Source organism: Acipenser ruthenus, chromosome 47 (assembly GCF_902713425.1).
Source record: "Acipenser ruthenus chromosome 47, fAciRut3.2 maternal haplotype, whole genome shotgun sequence".
NCBI lineage: Eukaryota > Metazoa > Chordata > Actinopteri > Acipenseriformes > Acipenseridae > Acipenser > Acipenser ruthenus.
The window spans coordinates 5951122-5972436 of NC_081235.1; the positions used below are offsets into that span (position 1 = coordinate 5951122).

The 21315-nt window shown below is 38.6% G+C and overlaps 1 protein-coding gene across 3 annotated transcripts in view; it reads left to right on the forward strand.

The window, feature by feature from the left end:
* Nucleotides 1–21315, forward strand: part of LOC117962509 (protein strawberry notch homolog 2-like) — a 54592-nt gene that overhangs the window by 9756 nt on the left and 23521 nt on the right. For 2 of the 3 annotated variants that reach the window (XM_059013831.1, XM_059013832.1), the window contains exons 2-4: nt 5301–5511; nt 6614–6702; nt 12271–12382. In XM_059013831.1, coding sequence (XP_058869814.1) covers nt 5389–5511; nt 6614–6702; nt 12271–12382 — 324 coding nt within the window. In that variant the 5' untranslated portion in view covers nt 5301–5388. Of the gene's footprint in view, nt 1–5300; nt 5512–6613; nt 6703–12270; nt 12383–17925; nt 18167–21315 lie in introns of those variants that run through there. The other variant, XM_059013833.1, reaches the window with a different exon arrangement.

The window sequence follows — 21315 nt, forward strand, 5'->3', positions numbered from 1 at the left end:
TCCTGAACCCATTCAAACTCCTATGATTTGTATAGTAGACAGCTGGAATAACCCAACATGACGTTCTGCACATCATGATAACCCCCCAGCCCCTCCAAGAGTGAATGTTCAGGACCAGTTTCAGCTGCAAAGTTCATTAGAAATATTGCAGCTACAGCAGCTCACGCACCACGCTCTTGTGTCTTGTACGGACAGGACGGTTCTGACAGTGTGACTACAGGGGGATCTTTGATTCTTAGCCAACAGGCGCCTCGTTTTAATTGTTACCTTCTTCAAAACAAGATGACTTTGATACAGGCTGTTTTTGCTTCAGACCACGTGTAAACTCTGTTTGGAATTGAAAAAGAAGAGCCCCACTCTGCCACGTGTGAAGGTTTCTCTTATCTTAAATCTGTCTATTCGAGTTTGTCAGAGATCTCCCCAGTTTGTCTGGTTTTGTGTCTTGTTTTGTTGCGGTGTGACAATGCGAGGTCTCTCTGGGTTAAGACTTGATAATGGAATTTGGTGCAATAAAACAACAGGGGGCTGAAATGCAGTTATCTGATACATGCAAAAGCACTGGTTTAAATAGACCTATGTCTAAAAGGTGTAACCTGCCTACTTGTCCCTTTTAAAACATGCTTTAAACAAATATTGTTGATTGAGTAGCACACGGCATAGAGAATACAAAGTATTATTAACAAGTCAATATGGGGTGTTTTGCTTTTACCAATACGTTGGTAAACTGTACTTTAAAAACAGATGTCTGTGAATAACCTTTTGCATTAAGTTTCACTTAAAAATGTTTGTTGGGATATATTTTGACAAATACCCAGAGTAATTAAAAGCTACTGTCCTGCATTTACTAGAAGTGATTAATAATGTAGAGGGTTGGCAAGGTAGCCATGCTTTGTTGTAAGTTCTGATATATATAAATTTCTTTTTTCAGAGGCTAATCTGTTATTGTATTGGAAATCATTACAAGGCTCTTGCAATGCTTTTAAACTCAAGGCACACACCATACATTTTTGTAAGCAAGTAATTAAGTAAGGCAGTAGAATCCAGAAGGTATTCATACAGGTTAGATAAAGTGCAGGTGTTTTATTTCATGGATTTCTGTCGCCATGGAAGTGAAATAATTGCATTAGTCAGGTTGTGAAATTCTGCAAGTATTTAAATTTAGCAAGGATGCTGTGGTTACCCTCACGCTTCAAAAAATGTAGTTGCATTTTATTATTTGTGCTTCATATCAGCAACCAGGATAGGCAAGTAGAGGCTAGTTTTTATTTGTATATAAGCCTGTTCCTTGGAAATGTAGTTTTTAAGTTCAGTAAAATGCACTATTACATTACTGTGCTTCCCCTGTTCCGAAGATAATGACGTTCTTTTCAAAATCCAACTTCCTTGCAGCGAAACATTTTCAAACTCCTGGTTGCTGCTTGGATGCCAAAAGCTGTCCTGATATTTCTCATTCGCTACTAAAACAGTAACTCAGAGAATCGAAAAATACTGTACACACCATGCAAGAGTGTTGGAATTGCTGTTTAAGGGATTTCTCCTACAGTAAGCAGGTTTTGAAGAGCTGACCTTTGGCACAGAAACCAATGTGGAGTCATAGATGCAGGTTATAAGTGAAGATTTACTGGAGTCCTGCAATAGCATTGCACAGCACTGCTAGCAGCTTAAAGTGAACCCCAAACTGTGTAGAAAGCATGGTAGCACAGACACTGTGCATCCAGCATGACCATGTTGTGAACTGGTACTTAGCTTTGACTTAGGAAGATTTGGCTGACTTGCCTATAGACTAACTCACAAACCATGATCATAGTGTGATGTTTCTGATTTACAGTGTCACACTGTAACCACTGAGCAAACGTACGCTGTAATCTAGTAAACAATATACTGCTAAACCATATATATTTGTGAACAAAGGTGTATTTTTGTGCATGCATCTGCATTGTTTTTGTTTAATCTCGTTAGATTAAATCTATTCCATTTTAGACTCCGTCATATGCGAAGTTCGTTTTCAGGCAATCTTCTTCAGTTTCTGGGAAACTGAAGCACTGAGGAGATTTCTCGTATTCTATTGATTTATTAGACGCAGAGAAAGAACCACTCTTAACCACCTTTTGGGCAAAAGGGTTATTTAAAATCTATTCCGACTGGTGATAAAAAGATCACTTTTTTCTGTTTACTCATGGCTCAGTCTTCTGATGAGAAATGATGGTGTTCGTTCTCTTATCAAGAACTTGATTCACCACTTCAAAGACTGGACTCGGTGATTGGTGGGTTTAGAAAAGCTTTAGCATCAGTATATCCTTTCTGAAAAGTGGTCTAACAGCGATGCCCTGGTACGTTGTCATTTCTTATTTTTTGTTTGTTCCACACAGTTGTATTCCATTAAGCATGTGAAAGATAACATCTGTAAAACTACCTTTTTTTTCTAAAGGGAAAAGGACTTGTATGCACAGAGCAGAATGGCAAATCTCACGTGGATAGAAAGGACTGCATCCAATGCAAAACTGAACCCAAACGGGGAAACACATTCTCTTCCCATCGGAGCGATATCGCCGGATCGTTTGCACGTTAAATAGTAATTTTTAAAATGTTTGCACCTGGCTACTACTTGTAAATTAGACGTTGAGTCTCGAGCGCTCCCATGTAAATAAATAGCCCTAGATCAATAATTAACAACACTACAGTGTAACCTTTATTTGTTTGTCCTGTTTTTCTCCTTTAATCTCCTGATAAAGATCATTTACACTTGAGTAAACTTTCTGTTTAGTAGACAGTGTCTGGGTCACCCTTATTAAAATAAAATAAAAATTATATATATAATATGATGATTTGACTTTAAGTTTGTAAAGGGTGATAGGAATTAGTTTTATTTCATTAACCAAGCTGAACATTTGATTGTAAGGGTTGAAATGATGGGTAAAACAAGTCAAAGCAAATCACTGTATTTATTCTTAGAATTCTTATGGAAAGATGGTGGAAAGTTGTGAAAATAAAGGGTGTTTTTATTTTTGAGCTAATGTCGTCATCCCTGACCTGAGCACTACCAGCTAATTTAAAAGTAACACACTTCTTGTAACTGTTGCCTTAGCTTTAAATCTATGGTTTGTCATTTACTGACAATGCACATCTTTCTGTAAGCATTGTTTAGCACTTCTGCAAGGTGGGGAAGGGGTGTGAAAGTTATTTAGACAACATCAGTGGGCTTCGTGGTTTAATCTTAGAAGCGTCTTAAAATGCCATTGCACTAGGGGTGCGTGGGTTCACATGGTGAACCGTGATGTTTTTCTTGACGATACGATTATCGATACAGTGACCCTTAATACGTTTTTTTTTTATAAAGAAATTTTATCTACTAACATAAACATGAGCATGCATTAAAACGTGTCTACACTGATAATTGGAGAATATTATGTATTAGCATGTCCTCTAGCAGCCTCACCTACCAATCGCTGTGTTCAGGGTGTTTTTGTCAAGTCCGCCGGGAGCTGTGCGAAGTGGAAGCTGGGCAGAGGCGGGTTATTAATGTTGATAATCTCTTCAGGGCGACAGAGAAATTCTATCTGCTCTGGCCGGTTTAAAATCCAGTGTGGACTCGCATTATGTTCTTGATAAGACACACTGTGTGTAAAATGTGTAAGGCTCAAATCAAGTATTCAGGGAATACAACCAATCTGAGTGGCCATGAAACCCATCAGATCAACAGCACATTATCGCCATCACGGTCACAGGCGGCGTCAGATCGTGAAGGTATGATAACTCGCAATGCACGAGCTACACTAGAAACAATGTTCAAAACTATCTGCAACATCCGTGCGTGTTAGCAAAGCATTACCTGTGCATGCCAGGGACCAGTCTGTGCTGACGGAGTGTTCTCCACTGCTAGAGGTGTGGTAACAGCACAGAGAAGTGCACTCAAACCAGGACTTGGTGTTCCTCGAGAAAAAACTCAGCAACGTTGTCTGGGGCCCTGATTTTGTAATTTTGTTTTAAAGAAATGTAAAGAATAGATAGGAAGCAAAAGCAAAGCAGACCGTGAAGCATTTTGGACCAAAAGTGCTTTACCAGTGTTATTGCAGACACCCTCATATCGTGAAGACACTGCTGATACCCAGTCCTACATTACACCACGGCAAAGTCTTGAGGTCTACACTGAAGTAGTTGCATCATTTTATTTACCTCCAATTTGATATCAGAATTGTCTGTATTTGTAAAACGTTACAAGCACAATGCAATAGAAAAAGCCAGACTTAATAAAATCTCTATTATGGGGGTTATCGCTGATCTGAGCCCTGCATCTCAAGCAGTGTGTTTCACATTCATTACAACTTTTAAAGCGTCCTGGGATGCCCTGGCACGAAGAACGCTAAATAAGAGTACGTTTGTGTTGTATTATTGTAAATTTTCAAGCTACTGTAAACCCTGAATTCTCATTGTCTGTAATGGGCTGCCCGGTGTAAGGTAGCCTCTTGACTGAAGGCTTTCTGCTGGCACACTTTCTCAGATTCCGAGGCTCTGAACTTTAAATGCTATTGAGTTTCACATTCATTACAGCTTTAAAGCACAGTACTGTTCTCAGTATTTAAATTTTTTTTAATAGCATTATCGTAACAAAGAAGAAGTGCAAAGTTCATGTCTCTTTTCTGATTCATTACAACCCCTGAGATTGCAGGCTTGAACTTTGCGTCTTTTGTACAGAGTAATATTTTTGAACACCCACCAGTTTCACTTGCATGTGTAGTGTGTGTTCTTCAAACACTAGGAGAAATGAATCACTACCTACAGCTTATTGATCTTGTTCACATACAGTTACTTGCTCTATACCAGGAACGCCTTTAGGAACATTTCATAGAGACTATTATTCCTCTTCAGAATGTACTGTTATGACAATAAAACAATTTAAACAAACGTTTGATAGAAAATAGATTTATACAGGCTTCAACTAGGCATTAATAATAATACTTTGCTGTCTGTTTTACTGTTTGATTTTGTCTGGAGCTGGGTTGTTGCTGGCACTACAGCAGCTATGCACAGAAGAGTGAAGCATGAGAGAATTTGGTCAATATAAAATGAAATATTAGGACAGTATGTGGGAAACTGTTGAACCTGGTGTATACAGCAGTAACTTCCATACATTTGTGTGCAGTGGAGAGAGCTGTGCAGTCTTGCAGCATAGCACAGTTAAAGCAATACTGATCCGAAGCTCACTTTACTGAGCATCCCAGCGAGGGTAGCTTATATGTTTTTGTCAAGCCGCCATCACTACTTCATATCCCGTAAATCATGCAAGTTATTTTTTCTCTCAGGTCATGGGTGGCAAGAAGCCTGTCTAGATAAAGACTTCATTATCCCTTTGGAAGGCCCTCACTCAGCCGCGATGCATCGGACAGCCTAATGCTCTTGGTCTCTACACATCCTGTCATGGACGGGGAGAATTACCTGCACCCAGAGGGACCCCTACTAGACAGCCCGATGTTCAGCCTGTCAAACCCTTCACTTCTCCCCACAGCAATGGAGGTAAGTGTAGCCAAGCGGAGACACATAACAGCATGGTCTGTTCAATCTGGGTTTATGAGAAAGATGGGTAAGAGATCACTAATGAGCACATTTTATCCTGAGAACTTACTCGTACACTAATTTTATAGTCTTGTCCTGCCAAGAATGTCAAATGTATAGTTAACAGAGGTGGAAGTTTTCAACAGGATAATCCACCACCCCCAAAAAAATAAATAAACATGCATCAGTCTAACTAGGGCTGCCTAATCCTGCTTCTAAGATCTCTTATTAATCTATGGATATAGTGCCACAGAAGCATCCTACCTGCGTCTGAAGTTTGTATCTAAGAAAGTATCAACAAAGACACTCCATAAACCCTTTACAGTGCTGTCTCTATTGTCTGTACTGACAGCCAAAGCTGGTTATTTTATAGAAACCTTTTCCAGTGATCCTGGTCTCCAAACCTCCATTGAAAGGTGTTTTTAGACTGATTGCACACCCTCCTTTTTTTTTTTTTTTTTTTTTGTACCCACTATCTAGAAAATCTGGAAAAACCTGTCTCTGCTCTTGTAATTTTTCAAAGGCCAATAATAGCCCCTGAGATATGATTGTTATTAAGTTATGAACCCTGTTTAGCTTCCACTTTTTCTGTCCTATTGCACAGTAGGCAGGTCAGAGATCTGCTCTCTGAACAATTCATTTATCCAGGCTTGATGTTTTATTCTGGGTTGCGTTTCTCCTTCTCTGTCTCCAGTTAGGCTATTGCCTATTCCTCTCAACTGAACTTGAGCTGAATTTAAAGTAATGTGTCAACTTGCAAACTGACTCGCACTGGTTAAGAAATGAAAATATTAACTTTACCAGCACCCCAGGTTATTATAGATGATTTGTTCTCAAAGACGGGGCAACTTTGATGTCTTAAACCGTGTATCTTTTATGCACAAAAAAATCAGTTTCCCTGCAATCTGCCCCGATTTATCCTTGAACAGTGTCCCAGATCACGTTTTTTCTTATTAGGAAGAGCATGTCTCTGAAACGTATTGGAACAGAGTATCAGTAGCAGTGTTATAAAACTAGCAAGGAATAACCAATTCTTTTTTTTTTGTTTGTTTGTTTGTTTCAGAACCATATGTCTCCATCTAGTTCGTGGGCCACGTTCTCCTCACATCAGGCTACATATAACTTGCACTACCCTATGCAATCTGGAAACCAGTACGTGTTTTTATTTATATATACATGTGTGTTTTATCATCTGTGTTGATCACTTCTGCCTTCCTTTTTTAATGCTTTTCTTAACAAAAACTATGGGCCAGTGGCCAATTGCATAGAACATCTTAAGTACAATTTCTCCTTAGTTTTCCCCATAAGTTTTCCTTGAGTTTAAGGGTATTACAGAAAGTAGCTTAACAAATTTCGGTCAATACCCTAGTTAAGGGAAAAATGTACCCTTACCTGTTATTGTTAAACTTCGTACTTTAGGTCTTTTATGTAACCAGCCCTAGGACTTTTTGATGTCCCTAAGTGGTGGCAAATATGGTTTCTGTATCGAACAGGATAGAAGTGACAATCTGCGTGTTGCAACTCTGCCAGCTAGATTTATTACCTTTATTACTGATTTACTGCCCAAAGTCACTGTATAAACCACCTCGTCCTCCAGGCTGTGTTTTTATTTACATAAAAAAACCTCCTGACTCCATTGAGAGTGATAATTTGCAAACGTCAGGGTGCAGGGATGGAAATAAGACTCCTGTTGCAGAGCAGTTTCACGCGTTCCAGATTTTAATATGTGCTTGATTAGCCACAGTGTGTAGGTAACAAGCTCAGATGTGTCTTCTGAAACTCGTAGTAAAACCAGGAATGGATCAAGCTGCTATCCAATGGGGAGTCTTATTTCCGTCCCTGGGGTGGAGTAAAACCTGTGCCAAAACCAAAAAAAAAAAAAGATCAGGTGATTTTTATTGTTTCCATGGAGTATGTCTCCCATTTCCCTTTTTGGAGTTTCTTTCTCTCGTATCTCTGAAAACTGTTCCCTGTTTGTCTGTGGTGCAGGGCAGCATGCCATCTTCGTCGTTGATAAAAAATAATAAGAATTCATTGCTCATTGAGTGGTGACGTCTTCACATTTCCTGTTCTTCCACTGAAATCAGGCAGTACACTTTAATGTTAATCTGAATCTCTGGTTTGAGAGCAGGATTTTCTGTGGCTTGAAGCTGCGTATATTAAACTGTAAAGAGCGATGTAGTACGTACTGCAAATGGGACACCAGAACTGTGCCAACCATTACAAATGACGATGAATAGCAATAATCATAATTTTTGTCCTAATTCCCGCATTTTTAAATCTGCATTGTTATATGGTGATAAAGGCAGAGATAGTATGTGTTCATTAGCATGTGTACATCATTCTTTTAGGACTTGGCTAAAACAGAAAATTGGTAACTTTTAGATTTAGGTAATGATTCTGTAAATTGTCTTATGGGTATCAGAACTAAGGGATAAGCCCCCCCAACACACACACACACACACACACACACGTTTTATGTGCTGCATTTGTGGTTGTCATTATGTGGGCATTTTGCATGTAGCTTGCTTATTGTATTTTTTAAAACTTACAGAGAATTTTGTTTCTCATTTCCCACACCCCCACTAAAATGGCATGAGATCACTCACTTTACTAGACACGTCTGAATATTAATCGCATTTTTCACATCTCCAGTGTTAAACTTTCAGGCAGGGGATAGATTTATATGTATTATTAAAACTATTACTGTTGCAACATGCCATAAACATTCTATTGGTTTGCTGCAAGGAATTCAAAAAGGAATGATTGAATTAATTAATACAATTTTCAGGATTTAAAATAAAATGAATCTCCTCCTCCTCCTCCTCCTCCTCCTCTACAGCCCTCAAGGCAAGCAAAGGCTATTTTGCAGGAAGTGAAGGGCTATTTATTTATCACAGTGCTTCCACCCCCACCCACAAGTAATACGGTCCCCTTACAAGCTGTAACTTTATTTTTTACTTCTGAATCAATTGCCACTTCAAGTCAAGGCGTGGGGTTCAGCTTGAGGCTTTTCTTTTTAAATATAAAATAAAATAACCTAGTCATGAATGGACTTGGTTCACTGTCTTGGTTCTTGGCTCACATAAGCCAAGGCATTTCCTGAAGCAGCCAGGGCAGCCCTTTACAATCTTATTTAAACACACTCTCTTCTCTGTGTGTAACTTTGCTGTTTCCTGCTAATGTAACCAGGCTCTTGTAGAATTAGTTAATGGTATGCGTGCAACACTATTGCTATTTAAAGCACAGCACATGACCCAGGTGTTGCTGACAAGTTTCAGCAGTGATTTATTGCTCCAAGTGTGAAATTGAGCCATGGGCACCAAGGCTTGTATGCAGAACTTCAGCAAAGCTCAGCTTGTTGGTATACTTGCAAGAGGGCTTTTCTTCTTTGTTTGGAATAATATGAACATTTGAAGATACACCATCATCAATTCTAGTACTGTAACACAGTGTGATGCAGAACTTTTTGCAGAAGGCTGCTGTAAATGTAGTATACTGTATCAGGGATGGAAACACAACTTCCATTGCATAGCAGTTTGATCCATTCCTAATTGTACTGTGTTTACTAAGACACACCTGAGCTTGTTACCTATACACTGGGGCTAATCAAGCATATATTAAAACCTGGAATGGTTGAAACTGCTATGCAATAGGAATGTTATTTCCATCCCTGTATATTTATGATACAGGTAGCACAGTGAGTTAATGCTCCCTCTGAAGACCTGGCTTTGAATACAGCTGCGGTCACAAGTGAAACGAGCTGGGTGCTTTAGCCCCCAGTGGACACATCGGAGAACTGCCACTTAATTCGACACAAACGGCACTTGGCACGCTTACAAGAAGTATGAAAATTAAAAAGGATAAAGTGTGGTCCTTCCATTCCTGGGCAGGCCTGAGCATGCTTATGGGGCAGTGAGGGGAAAGCATGCAGTGCCTCTGCATGTGCTGCCCTGTCTCTGTGTGGGTTAAGAATAGAAACTCCAATCTCCGGTGCTGCCATTCATGAAAAAAAAAGAAAACGCACAAAGAAAAAGGCGGCTGTCTTCAGGTAGGTCGTTTCGTTCGTGCTCTGTGAGTTACAACATTCAACACTGACGGGAAGTGCACTTTGAACATGCAAAGCATGCTGTTTGCTGTGTGAGTATTTTATGAAATAGGGTGTGAAATGTACACCACTACAAGGTGAGGGTTAGGTCCCAGTCAGTTAAATACAGGAGATATTCAGAGCTCATTTCAGGCATGTATCCTGACTGCAGTTACAGTACAGGAGAAGTAGAGACTAGGTGGAATTTAGCCAGGCCACAATTTGACGCAGGTATTTGTTGAGGACACCAGGGTACTTTTAAGTGTTTGGAAAGTTTAGTATTGTCCCTTCAGCGAAACACCTGTCGCATTTAATGTTTACCATTTTTGTCATAGTTTTTATGTGTTATCTGTAGTTTGGAAACCCCCCCCCCCCTCTCTAAGGTGATGTCACAGACGTGCCACGTAACACAGTAAATAAATAGCGTGTCTGTGCAGATAATGGGCGTGCAGTTTGTTTTTAGGGCTTGGGGGTGGGGCATTGGTAACAGTTAGATATATTAAGGGATGTAATAAAATCTCATACCACTTGAGATTCAGACTTCATATTTGCAGAGTTACATGAACATGACAAGGACCTAATATGACTCATGTGATTTTTAGCTTGCTTGTAGACACAATGAGGGGAATCCACAATCCTTTTAGTTTAAGTGGCACCATTTGATCAAAACATACACCTATTTATGCTGTTACAAGACTAGTAATAAATAACTTAAGAATCTACCTAAAAGCCCTGCGAAATGGATTCCTAGTTTGCAGTTTGTTTTAATGGGTACTCCTTTTTTTAGACACTTCAGAGTAAATGGCTTTGTGTAACTGCCACAGGTTGTTCACAGAAACAGTTATTTTTTTGTCCCTGTTGTATAGTTTCAATGTAGTATCAAATAAACAGCTAATTTTATAATTCCAGCTATTGCAATGTAATGAGACTATAAGAAGATGAATGGAAAGATACATAGAACGATATTTAATGTTATTGGGTGTGCACTGAAATCTTTAACAAAAAATGAGAATCTTAAAACTAAAACAACATGAGAACAGACTACTATAAATTTTTAAATATGATAAATACAGTACAAAAGCACTTTATATATGTATTATTATCAGGTTTGAATTCATTATATAACCCAGTGGCTGAAAGTGGTCTTGGAGGTAGCTGTCTGTTTCAGTATGGGTTGGGTTTTATTAAAATGGAAACTGAAAGACAGAACACTGCTTGTGAACCCTTGGAGAAAGGAATGCAATTACACTTTGTGAAGAGATAAGCAGTTAATCTAACATGTTTCTGCTTACCTGAAAAAGATTGTAACTTCAAGCGTTGCCTTCAGCTAAACCCCACTAGTTTGCAGTATTTGTATTTTATTCCTTGGATGTATTCAAAATGTCTAGGTGTCCCTCTTCTATAATATTTATGTAATTCGACTTTTTTCTGGTCTTTCCTAAAATCCAAAATTGCTATGATGACATTGTCTAATAATTACTGTATTTCAAAAAGTTTAAAGACTATCAGTATTCTATAGAAGGAAGGAAGGTGTCTGAATTCTCTGAAGTATTATGAAGGTACAAGGGGCATATGTGTCCCACAAATAAAAGATGAAACCTTCTTATTTTTGCAGTGAGGTGCGTGGGGTTTATAATGTGCTGACAGGTTGGATCTGGTTATCCAGATTGTCAGTTTTCTTTGAGATACCGTTTGAACTGCTCAATTCCTTGTTGAGGGGTTAAAAAGTGGCCATGCCCTGTAGAGTCTCCTTATTGCCCATGAAGTATTCCAGCAGCTTCTGTTATACAAATCTGCTGATCTTTCGTTTTAAAAGACTTTTATTATATTGACTTTTTTTTTATTTTTTATAGAGAAGTGTAAACCTTTTAATCACTCCCAACTCAAAATGAAACTGAAAGTAGAAACTGTGCACGGCATACATAGCGAGTGGACGACAGACCTGCTGAACAAAAAAGTGAAATGAACGTTCTGAAAGGAAGCTAAGCCGAACTTTTTGAGGGGTGTATACATGTAATATTTTTTAATTTGGCAGTTTGACTGGGATAAATGACGTTATGAGGTAGGAGAACAGCTGAGTCAATGAGCTGGAGAGAAAATTGAGCAACATTGGAGCGCAGAGTCTCCTCCTCAAATGCAGAAGTGCTGTAGGCTGTTGTATATTTTTTCCTTTCATTTTTTTAATTAATTCCTTACCGGCTCGGTTTTCTTTTTATTGATCTTCATTGTAGACTGCAGTCACAGATATTGTAAATGACTGTCGTAGGAGTGCTGTGTCTCATTTACAGTATGTGTATATATACTCTGTGTGTGTATATATTATATAATATATATATATATATATATATATATATATATATATATATATATATATATATATATATATACACACACACAAATACTGTATGTACTGTAGAAGTAAGAAAACCACAGTGTTTATTATGCTTGCATGTGACTTCAATCAATACTTGAGTGCACTTTGCTGTGCTTTTTACCATGTCATACCACACTTGTTGGAATGAAAAGAAAAATAAGAATGACACTGGCTTTCATTCACTTTGGAACTCCCCCTCTTCTCATTGCATGACAGAGCAGTGTGAATAATCAATGCTATTGTGTCTGTCTGTCTTCAGGCAATATTTTAATACCACTTCAGAGATGCCCATGGAAACGTTCAGTCCGCACCATTTCCAAGACGGGGATTTAAACCTCACCAGCCATGTGAGAAATGGAGACTTTTCTCAGGTAAGGCATTCAAGGTTTCTTCCTCATACTGGAGCCCATGCTGTGTTCTGATGGGTTTCTTTTGTGTGTGTAAGAGGACATCAGTACTTTAGTCCGGTACTACATATGTAAATAGGACTTCATTTTGTAAAGTATGGCTTTTAATTGATTTTTGTATGTTTTGTAAGTGTTCGGTGGCTGCCTCTAATCAAGTTGGGAGTGTATTTCTCTTTGCTGTGCTTTGAGTCGGGTCTGTCATACAGACTAACCAGCTGATTTCATCTTGCTTAATCTGTTTCTACAGAACCTGTAGTGTTTAGAATGCTTTGTCATTGACATTCTGAGTGGGAGATCTACACTCTCGGCGATGTTATAAGTGTAGTTGCTGTGAATACGTTCCAACGGGGACAAGACTTTGTAATATAATATTACAATATTCAATCTAATCAGTTATGTTAATATTTAGGCTATAGTCGACTTTACTAAAATGTGAACCTAATAAAGTAAGCAGCACTTGCAAATACTGTCCGGTCAGTGGTTTAAAAATCCTTCAGGCAATTTAAAAAATGGTGAATGAGGTTTCTGGCACGTCTGTCTTTGCCCTGAGTTTGATGAGTTTCATTTCCATGTAAAAGATGGATTTTACTGCCTGTTACAGTTTGGTGGTCCTTGTGATTCACATGCACACATGATTTGAATTGATTAATCACATGTTCACGAAGCCCGAAGCATTGCTTAACCACCTTCCCCACGCCCAGACGCCAGCTACAATGTGCTGTGGTTTGCTATTGAACATTGTTTTCAGATGACATCATGGGAAAGTACCTGCAAGCGATCCCGTGCCTCCAGGTGGAGTGATGTTCTTGTTTCAGTCAGAAGCAAGGGGATAAGTGGACAGGAAAACGTGGCTGAACAAGTCCTCTAAAATGTCCGACCAGTTGGGAATACAGTGCAGTACTGGCGTCTCATCTTAAAAGTGCCTCTTCCTGTATTTATGTTACGGCCTGTCCTGTACTCGTAGCCAGTTGAACGAGGCAGACCGAGGTCCCTCTGTTACTGGCAGATTGCTTGCTTAATCTAATTATAGTAAAACATGAAAGTTGCTTTGAGAGTTTTGATAGTTTGCCATGTTGCCCTCTAATTAACTCCTTATTCCATCAGCAGCTTGTTCATAATGAATTCATCTAGCTAGCCTGTTTGTAGAAAACTTACAGTAAGGGGTGTATTGGGTCATAAAAAAAGGGCAATTTTGTTGATAGGCAAACCGAAACAAAGCAGAAAACTATCTTCATAAAAATAATTAATAGTAGAAAATCCATAACCAGGTGTCCTAAGGAATAGCAGAAATAAAAGGCTCTCAATATAAGTTAAAGTGTGCTACAGTTCCTCAGCTCTCCAAGATTTTGCAACTCTTTTCCCACGCTGAAAATACGCTAACTTTGTCACGCTAGGCCACACGACCTTTTGTTCACGACCAGGGAGTGTGATTTTCCACTCAGAAAGCCCAAGATGTTCCCCTTATCCTTTTCATTCTGTTTTCTATTCTTCCTGTACTGTCTCCTGAGTTATTTCTTCTATTTTTTTTTTTTTTTCCTAAAGTACAATATATCTGCAGATGCTGAGAGATACAGTAGATGGGTGGTACTGTACATTGGGAAGACAGATTTTTGTTTCAAAATGAAAGATTTGGGACTGTGTACCGTTAAATAAACTTTGTAGATTTATTTTTTACATATGAAAACAGGTACATTCTTTCAGTGATAAGCCGCATTTATCGGTGAAAGTCAGTAAAAACTGAAAACAGGATAGAACGCTATTCATAAAACCTTCTAAATGTTTTTTTTTTCATTTCATCTACCGTATAGCAAACAGCAGTTCAAAATGAAACTGATCTGATTCAGCAGCCTACGCACAAAGCCTGATAGTTTTAAAGCTTAAAAAGCAGACAGATTTTATTTTTTTGTCTTCATTGTTGTACTTGAAGGAAGCCCATACAAGCCTGACAGCAGTCTAAGATGTGAGATTGTGTGTAATAGGAAATGAGTTGGCCAGTCTAGTCGATCGCGTCAGGGAAAATGCTCTGAAAGTTTTGACGCCTGTCAGAAATGAGTGACAGATTTTAACATCTGCCATTAACATTTAGTAACATTTACAGTAAGAGTCAAAACAAGCCTGGGTCTGAGTAGTGATGTTGTATGAGATGTTGTGTATCTGAAATTATATTAAAAAAAAAAAAAAAAAAAAAAAACCCTCAAGCTAGGATTTTACTCATTGGATTGATTGCCATTGTCAAAACGTAAAATCAATTAAAAGGATTGTAATAATATGCAAGCTCTTGAAAGGGCTGTCTTATTTTTACCCTTATGCACTTGAGCGGGGAAGATGTGAAAATTGTCTCGCACTCACCCCGGATTACCCTTGAAGGACTTTTTGGCTCCAAGTCATTGGGACTTTGTTTTACTCTGCAGTATCTCCTCAGTTTGCCGCTGCAATACGGACACAAGCATTCGACATGAGAGAAAATGTAACTCATGAGGTCGTGACTAATCAAACATATTGCTGCTGTTGCCTCGGGCCACGAAACTAATAGACATTTTAAAAGAACACTAGATTAGATAACTGCAGGGAGAAGGTACTGTGTATGGCTTTGGAACAAGGGAGGATACTGGCTGGATATAGTTATTAAAAGACCTGGTTGGAACAAAGACCTGGGGTGGGACCCCGCAATCTGTTTATGGCTCGGATGTGGGTATTTCTGTTTGCTTATAACAGAAATACTAGGCTTGGTGATAATGCCATTTTCAGAGAACGATTTTACCAGCTTGCAATTATCACGATAATCCGTAATTATTTAACTCTTGTTTTGAACTTTTTTCTTAAATCAGATTTGCAACATTCTCCTTTTTTGTATTAGTTGTTCCTCTTTCCTTTTTTTCATTTCCTTTTTTCTCTGTCCTTTTTCTTCTAAAACCTTGTAATGTTACCGCAGGAGAGTATTTCTCCTTGGAGCTCGTTCCTTGTTGTTGTTGTTGTTGTTTCTGTGCGTTTTGGCTTTGATTAAATATTTGTGCCCCGTGCTAGCTGCTGATTTCCGTTGTCTCCAGCTCTTACAGGATATCCTGATATTGTGGATTGTGTTACTTTATGAACAATACGCTTGTAGAAAAAGAGTAAACTGATGATTAACAGTTGAGGAAACACTGTAATAAGCCAGTTTCCATTGTTTTCAGGTAACAAGAATGACTGTGGTCCGTTAGATCAGAGTCGCATGCATGTGGTCCATGAGATTCGACCTCACCCCTAAACCATTTTTTTTTTTTTTTTGTCCTCCACGATGCATCAAAACAGCTATTCAGCATACAGCTTGCAGTTACAATGACAATCGGTTGGTTAAATTAGCACATTGCAACACTAGTCCCTTGCTAAAATGAGCGAGAGTTATCATGTTGAAAAGCAGTGTATTTAGAACAATAGGTGAACTTCAGTCCCATAAAATGAAATGATATGCCTTGAGTGTGCAGTATGCTTTCGGTAAATGCAGGCGAAGTGTCCTCCTCTTGTTAAGGAGTTTGCTTGTTGTCTGTGATGATCAAAACAATACTTGAACAGACTTAAGTCCAACAATCCTAAATTAATTTTATGTCCTTATGTCTGTTTATTTAAATGTCTTTGCTTGGGAGTCCCTGTTGACACAGAGCGACGTTTTTTTAAATCGCCAGTGTTCTAAAAAGCAATTTTGCAAATCTTGCAAAAGCGAATTTTCTAGACCGATTTCTAGTAGAACCACGCCTCTCTTTAATCTCCCTGTTAGTGTTAGCCGACTTATCACAGTAACAACATAGTTTCGGTCATTGCCGTAAATCCTTATTACACAAGATTTATTGCTGCCCGTATGCAAACTGCATGTTTTAGTGCAGCAGTGTGGCGTAGTGGTTAGGGCTCTGGACTCTTGACCGGAGGGTTGTGGGTTCAATCCCTGGTAGGGGACACTGCTGCTGTACCCTTGAGCAAGGTGCTTTACCTAAATTGCTCCAGTAAAAACCCAACTGTATAAATGGGTAATTGTATGTAAAAATAATGTGATATCTTATAACAATTGTAAGTCGCCCTGGATAAGGGCGTCTGCTAAGAAATAAATAATAATAATAATAATTTATACAGCATGTATCAACCCCTGTTTTAAGCCTTTTTAAATCTTTATTACAGGACTAGTCTCAACCTGTGTGTGTGTATTGCAGAATCAGTTTGTTTTTTTTTGGGAATTTTACATAGAGCTGAGTGCAAACAAAGTCAATGTTAACAGAATCGAGATAACAATGGCAGGTGATTGCCAGCATGGTATGGCTTACTGTGGTGTTGTTACAGTTCTGAAAATGTTTTTTTTGTTTTTGTTTTTAAGTGGGTTGAAAAGTGGGCCTGCAATGCAAAAAAGAAAACCACGAAAGAGAAAAAATGACTTTGTTTATGCTATATCTATGCGATGTCCTTCACAAGTGGGGTATCCTGCTATAGCCTAGACAAGTGAGGCGTCCATCAAAGTGCTTTAATACACACCAAATGAAGGATTTGTAATGGTAAGTGAGAGCCCTATGCTTGTAACTGCTTATGAATGAGCTTCCCACTGGTGATCTAGGCAGGTCGTTGTTTGCGGCAATATGAAACGCAGATAGTGCTCATTGCTTACTTTTACATAGGTCAGCGTTGGTTGTTTTTACTGTAGAGCGTAAAGTATTTGTTTAATTGCTGTTAATATCCACTATTTAACAGGAATAAATGCTATTTCAGTTTACCATGACTGATCCCCCCCCCCCCCCCCACCCCACCCTACCCCACCCTTTTTTTTTTTTAAGCTTGTTTTTTCTGAAGTAATGGACATCCTAATGCTTAAATTGCAGAATATTCAAGTAAAGGAGGTACTTGACACAGAGTAGGCATAGATGCTTTAACACAAATTGAGTCCCATCAGTACAGAAAAGTTACTATCATTCTGTTCCAGCATATGAATTAACATGTCCTTATTGAACTACAAGTGTATGCCTACCATGTAAGTCGAGTAGAAGACAGGATTACACTGCACTGAAGGCTTAAAAGACTTTTGGGTCTAGCAATTCAGGGGTGAAAAAAGTTATGTGCTCCCAGGTTGGGAAATCATTTCAATTCAAGCAATAGAAGAGACGATATGATAGTATAAGATCATTAAAAAAAAAAAAAAAAAGCATTTGTCTGGCAAATTTTTTAGCAAAATAAAATCTCCTTCCGTCCTCTGACAGTACTGTATTAAATATGATAGAGAGAGACAGCAAGCTGCATTGTTTACACTCCAGATGCGGTTGAGTTACACCATGTACAGTAAAATGGGTCTGACTGCCAGTAATTTCACTCACTTACCAACAAAAGCATCATTTCCTGAAAGCCGCCTCCCCTTTGTCCCCTCCCTCCCCACCACCTTTTGCAGTGAGGAACTAACCAGAATCAATATGACTAAACTTTATTCAAATGCCTGTGCTTATTCACAGGGACAAACAGACTGGCCTCGGTCTCTCCAAACATGTAGAGCAAAGCATATACCTGCCTTTATGTTTATAATAGATTGCTCTAGTGTCTGTGTCTTGGAATAGTTGCCTGATCTTTGGTTAAAATGCTGCTGTCGTGAACAACTGCTGCTGGAAAGCAACCAGAATCTGCTGTACCTCCTGAAGGATTTTTTGAAGTTTTCTTTGCTGCTGAATAGGACCCTTCTGTCTAATGTCTCAGATGCAGTTTTGGTTTAAATACTCTTCTCAAGCGGGAAAGCCCCTGCCAAAGGTAACGCAAGGTACTTGGGGTTGCATTGGGGTTGGCGTTTGGAAAATGGAAAAGTACTCGGTTCGTGTTTTAAGCTCTGTTGTGGTGTTTGAATCAGCTGCCGCTGACATTCGGATACTGCTTTTTAAGTCACTGTTCAGTTTAGGGTTTTAGTTCATTTTTATACAACCGGGATTTAGAGACATTGTATTTTGCTGTGTGTTGTCTCAAGCCCCTATCCTTGGGGTTGTTAAAGATGGCTAGCTGTATAAGGAAAAGTATCTAATAGCCTAAATAATATGTACTAACTAAATATTTTTTACAGTAGTTTTCAGATATACAGCATCTACAAATAGTTTGTGTAAGTAAGATTTAAGTTATGTATGTATGTATGTATGTATATATGTATGTATGTATGTATGTATGTAACAGATTGCCAGTTATTTTCTTAGTTTGTTTCCTCTGTGTTTTGTGTGTGTTTTAGCATTACCACTATCAGAACAATATATTGATTAACCATGTGGCTTCCAGTAAAGTAAGATTTCAGTTCATCTTAATTTAATACCGTGTTTGCACAACTTTCATTCACACACCTTGTGTGAAAGTTAGATTTTGTTACTGGATTTTATTACAGTAGATCTGTAATTGTGGCATTTGATTTTATTTTTATTTTTTTAAAGCAGGTCTAAAATTCTTCTTTTAAAATATTTAACAAACAATTAGTTTAAAAAGTTGGTTTGCATGGCTAGTGCTGCAGTATCGGCTTACTGTGGGATTAAGACTGCTACATGTAAAAAGGCCATTAAATGTAGCATTGCATTGTTAAAGTCGTCAATATCTGACGAACAGCAAGCCCAAGACTTTCGGATGATCAGATTTTTTGTGTGTATCGCCACAAAAAAATATTAGGCATGCCATTAGTCCTAATGTCCATGACTTGATAATTTTAATGTCATTTCCAGTCAAAGGCCAGGATACATTTATAGAGAACTAATATGATTAAAGAAGTCGTGTTTATCGTCATGGATTTATCTGATTCATTTGGATTTACAGTATCCTTCGTTCAGTCTTTGCGTACCCAGATCAGCTCAGGATTGGGAACATTTTGATGAAAAAAGATCTAGATAGCACAGGCTAGCTTGGCAGTTGAAATTTCATCTACAGCTATGGCCAAAAGTTTTGCATCACCCTATAGAATTAACTAATTAACGTAACGAAAAACTGACAATTGAAAAATTTGACATTTCAAAATCTAGAAATACTGTACTACTGTTATGGCTTCTGGTAGACTTTTGCAACATCATTTTGTATATTACTTGCTATATGTAATATATGTTCATATATTACTTGTATTTATTTTTAACTCGGTCTCAGTCCTAAAATTCTAGGTGATGCAAAACTTTTGGCCATAGCTGTACAGCCTTTGTTTAGGAACAAACTAGGAAAGTGGTTCAATTTCTCTTTTATCCCTATCAGATACATACTTTGAATTATTTGCTGTCTGGTATGTTGTATAGAGCATTCGCTAGCTATAGACCAGAGATCCTGAGTGCTGCGTGTATGTGTGCACTGGAAAGCAATGCTGATCTAAAACCTGGGTTCCTTGTTCAAACAAAAGTGTGTCAAGAGCCACTGCCTTACAGTGATGTCAGTGCGGCTTTATGCAAATGTGACCCCATTCCATATCATTTCATCATACCCTCAATGCAGATCGAAGCAAGGACTCTATTAAATCCTGCAGACTGAACATGTTGGGACATATGAGATTTACTGGCTGTTAAGAAGAGGTGACCAATAAAATGTCCTAAAGTGTTCGTTTTGTCTGCGATGTCTGTCGGCATCAGGCACTGCTGTCCTGCGTAACTCCTCTCGGATTTTCGTGCATCATTTTGTATTGCTGTGGTCATGCAAATTCCGTGGTCTGACATGGGCACGACTTGTTGGTTGCTTCTGTAAGACACCTAATGTGGTCTCTCTCTTTTCTGCCTCACTCCTCTTGCACACTCTTGTTCTGATTCGCCTCATTTCCTAGTCGCTGATGTAATGATGTTGATTCACATATTGACAGTTAGCGTTGCTATGACACAGGCAGTGGTCTGTGCTGTTGGGTCCTCACGTCAGAGCTTTGACACGGCTGGTATCAGCTCTGGCTCGCTTACTGGAAAGCCACTAGCCCCACCCAGAAACAGGGCTGCGAGGTGGGCAACACTTTCTGCTACGCTGCCCCAAACGCAAAGTTCCCAGACTTTTAAAAATAGGAAGTGTTGCACTTTCTCATCAACTCATTTTACAGCCGACATAGTATTTCGGAATAATTTTGTCCTTGATCATCAAAGCAGGTTCTGTTTTGCTAACTGTAGGCTGCTACAGTACAGTATATATACAAAAGATACTGCTTTGTTCAAAGATTTTATTAAACAGCTATTTAAAAGAAAGAAAAAAGCAAATATCTTTCACCTGGGTTATGTAATTGAGATTCACTGTGAGTCTGTGGCAGTAATACCATCATCCATCACGGCTGTCATTACCTAGGGTCATCCTACAGTAATACCACCACAACTGCAGTTAGAATGGGTTTTCAATAAAAGTCTCCATGCAATTGCAAGTTCTGAAACAAGTTAATGACACGTATCTTAATTACAGTGGAGTAAATCTGTATGCGGTAAGGTTTATCTCTCTGAGGCTCTTAAAAACAATTTAATTAAAGCTTCACTATTTATTTTGTGTTTATATGTCGGCCCAACATATTTAATTAGATTGTACGTGGATTAATACACTAGTCTTTTTTTTTTTTTTTTTTTTTAATAAGCGTTTTTCGGAAGCCATGTTACGCCATTTGATATGAGTGTACTGTAGTATTATTATTATTATTATTATTATTTATTTCTTAGCAGACGCCCTTATCCAGGGCGACTTACAATTGTTACAGGATATCACATTATTTTTACATACAATTACACATTTATACAGTTGTTTTTTTTACTGGAGCAATCTAGGTAAAAGTACCTTGCTCAAGGGTACAACAGCAGTGTCCCCTACCTGGGATTGAACCCACGACCCTCCGGTCAAGAGTCCAGAGCCCTAACCACTACTCCACGCTGCTGCCCTACTGTATGCCTGTCAGTAGACATTTTTTCAATCTAAGCAACATTGTGCTGTGCTGTATTCAG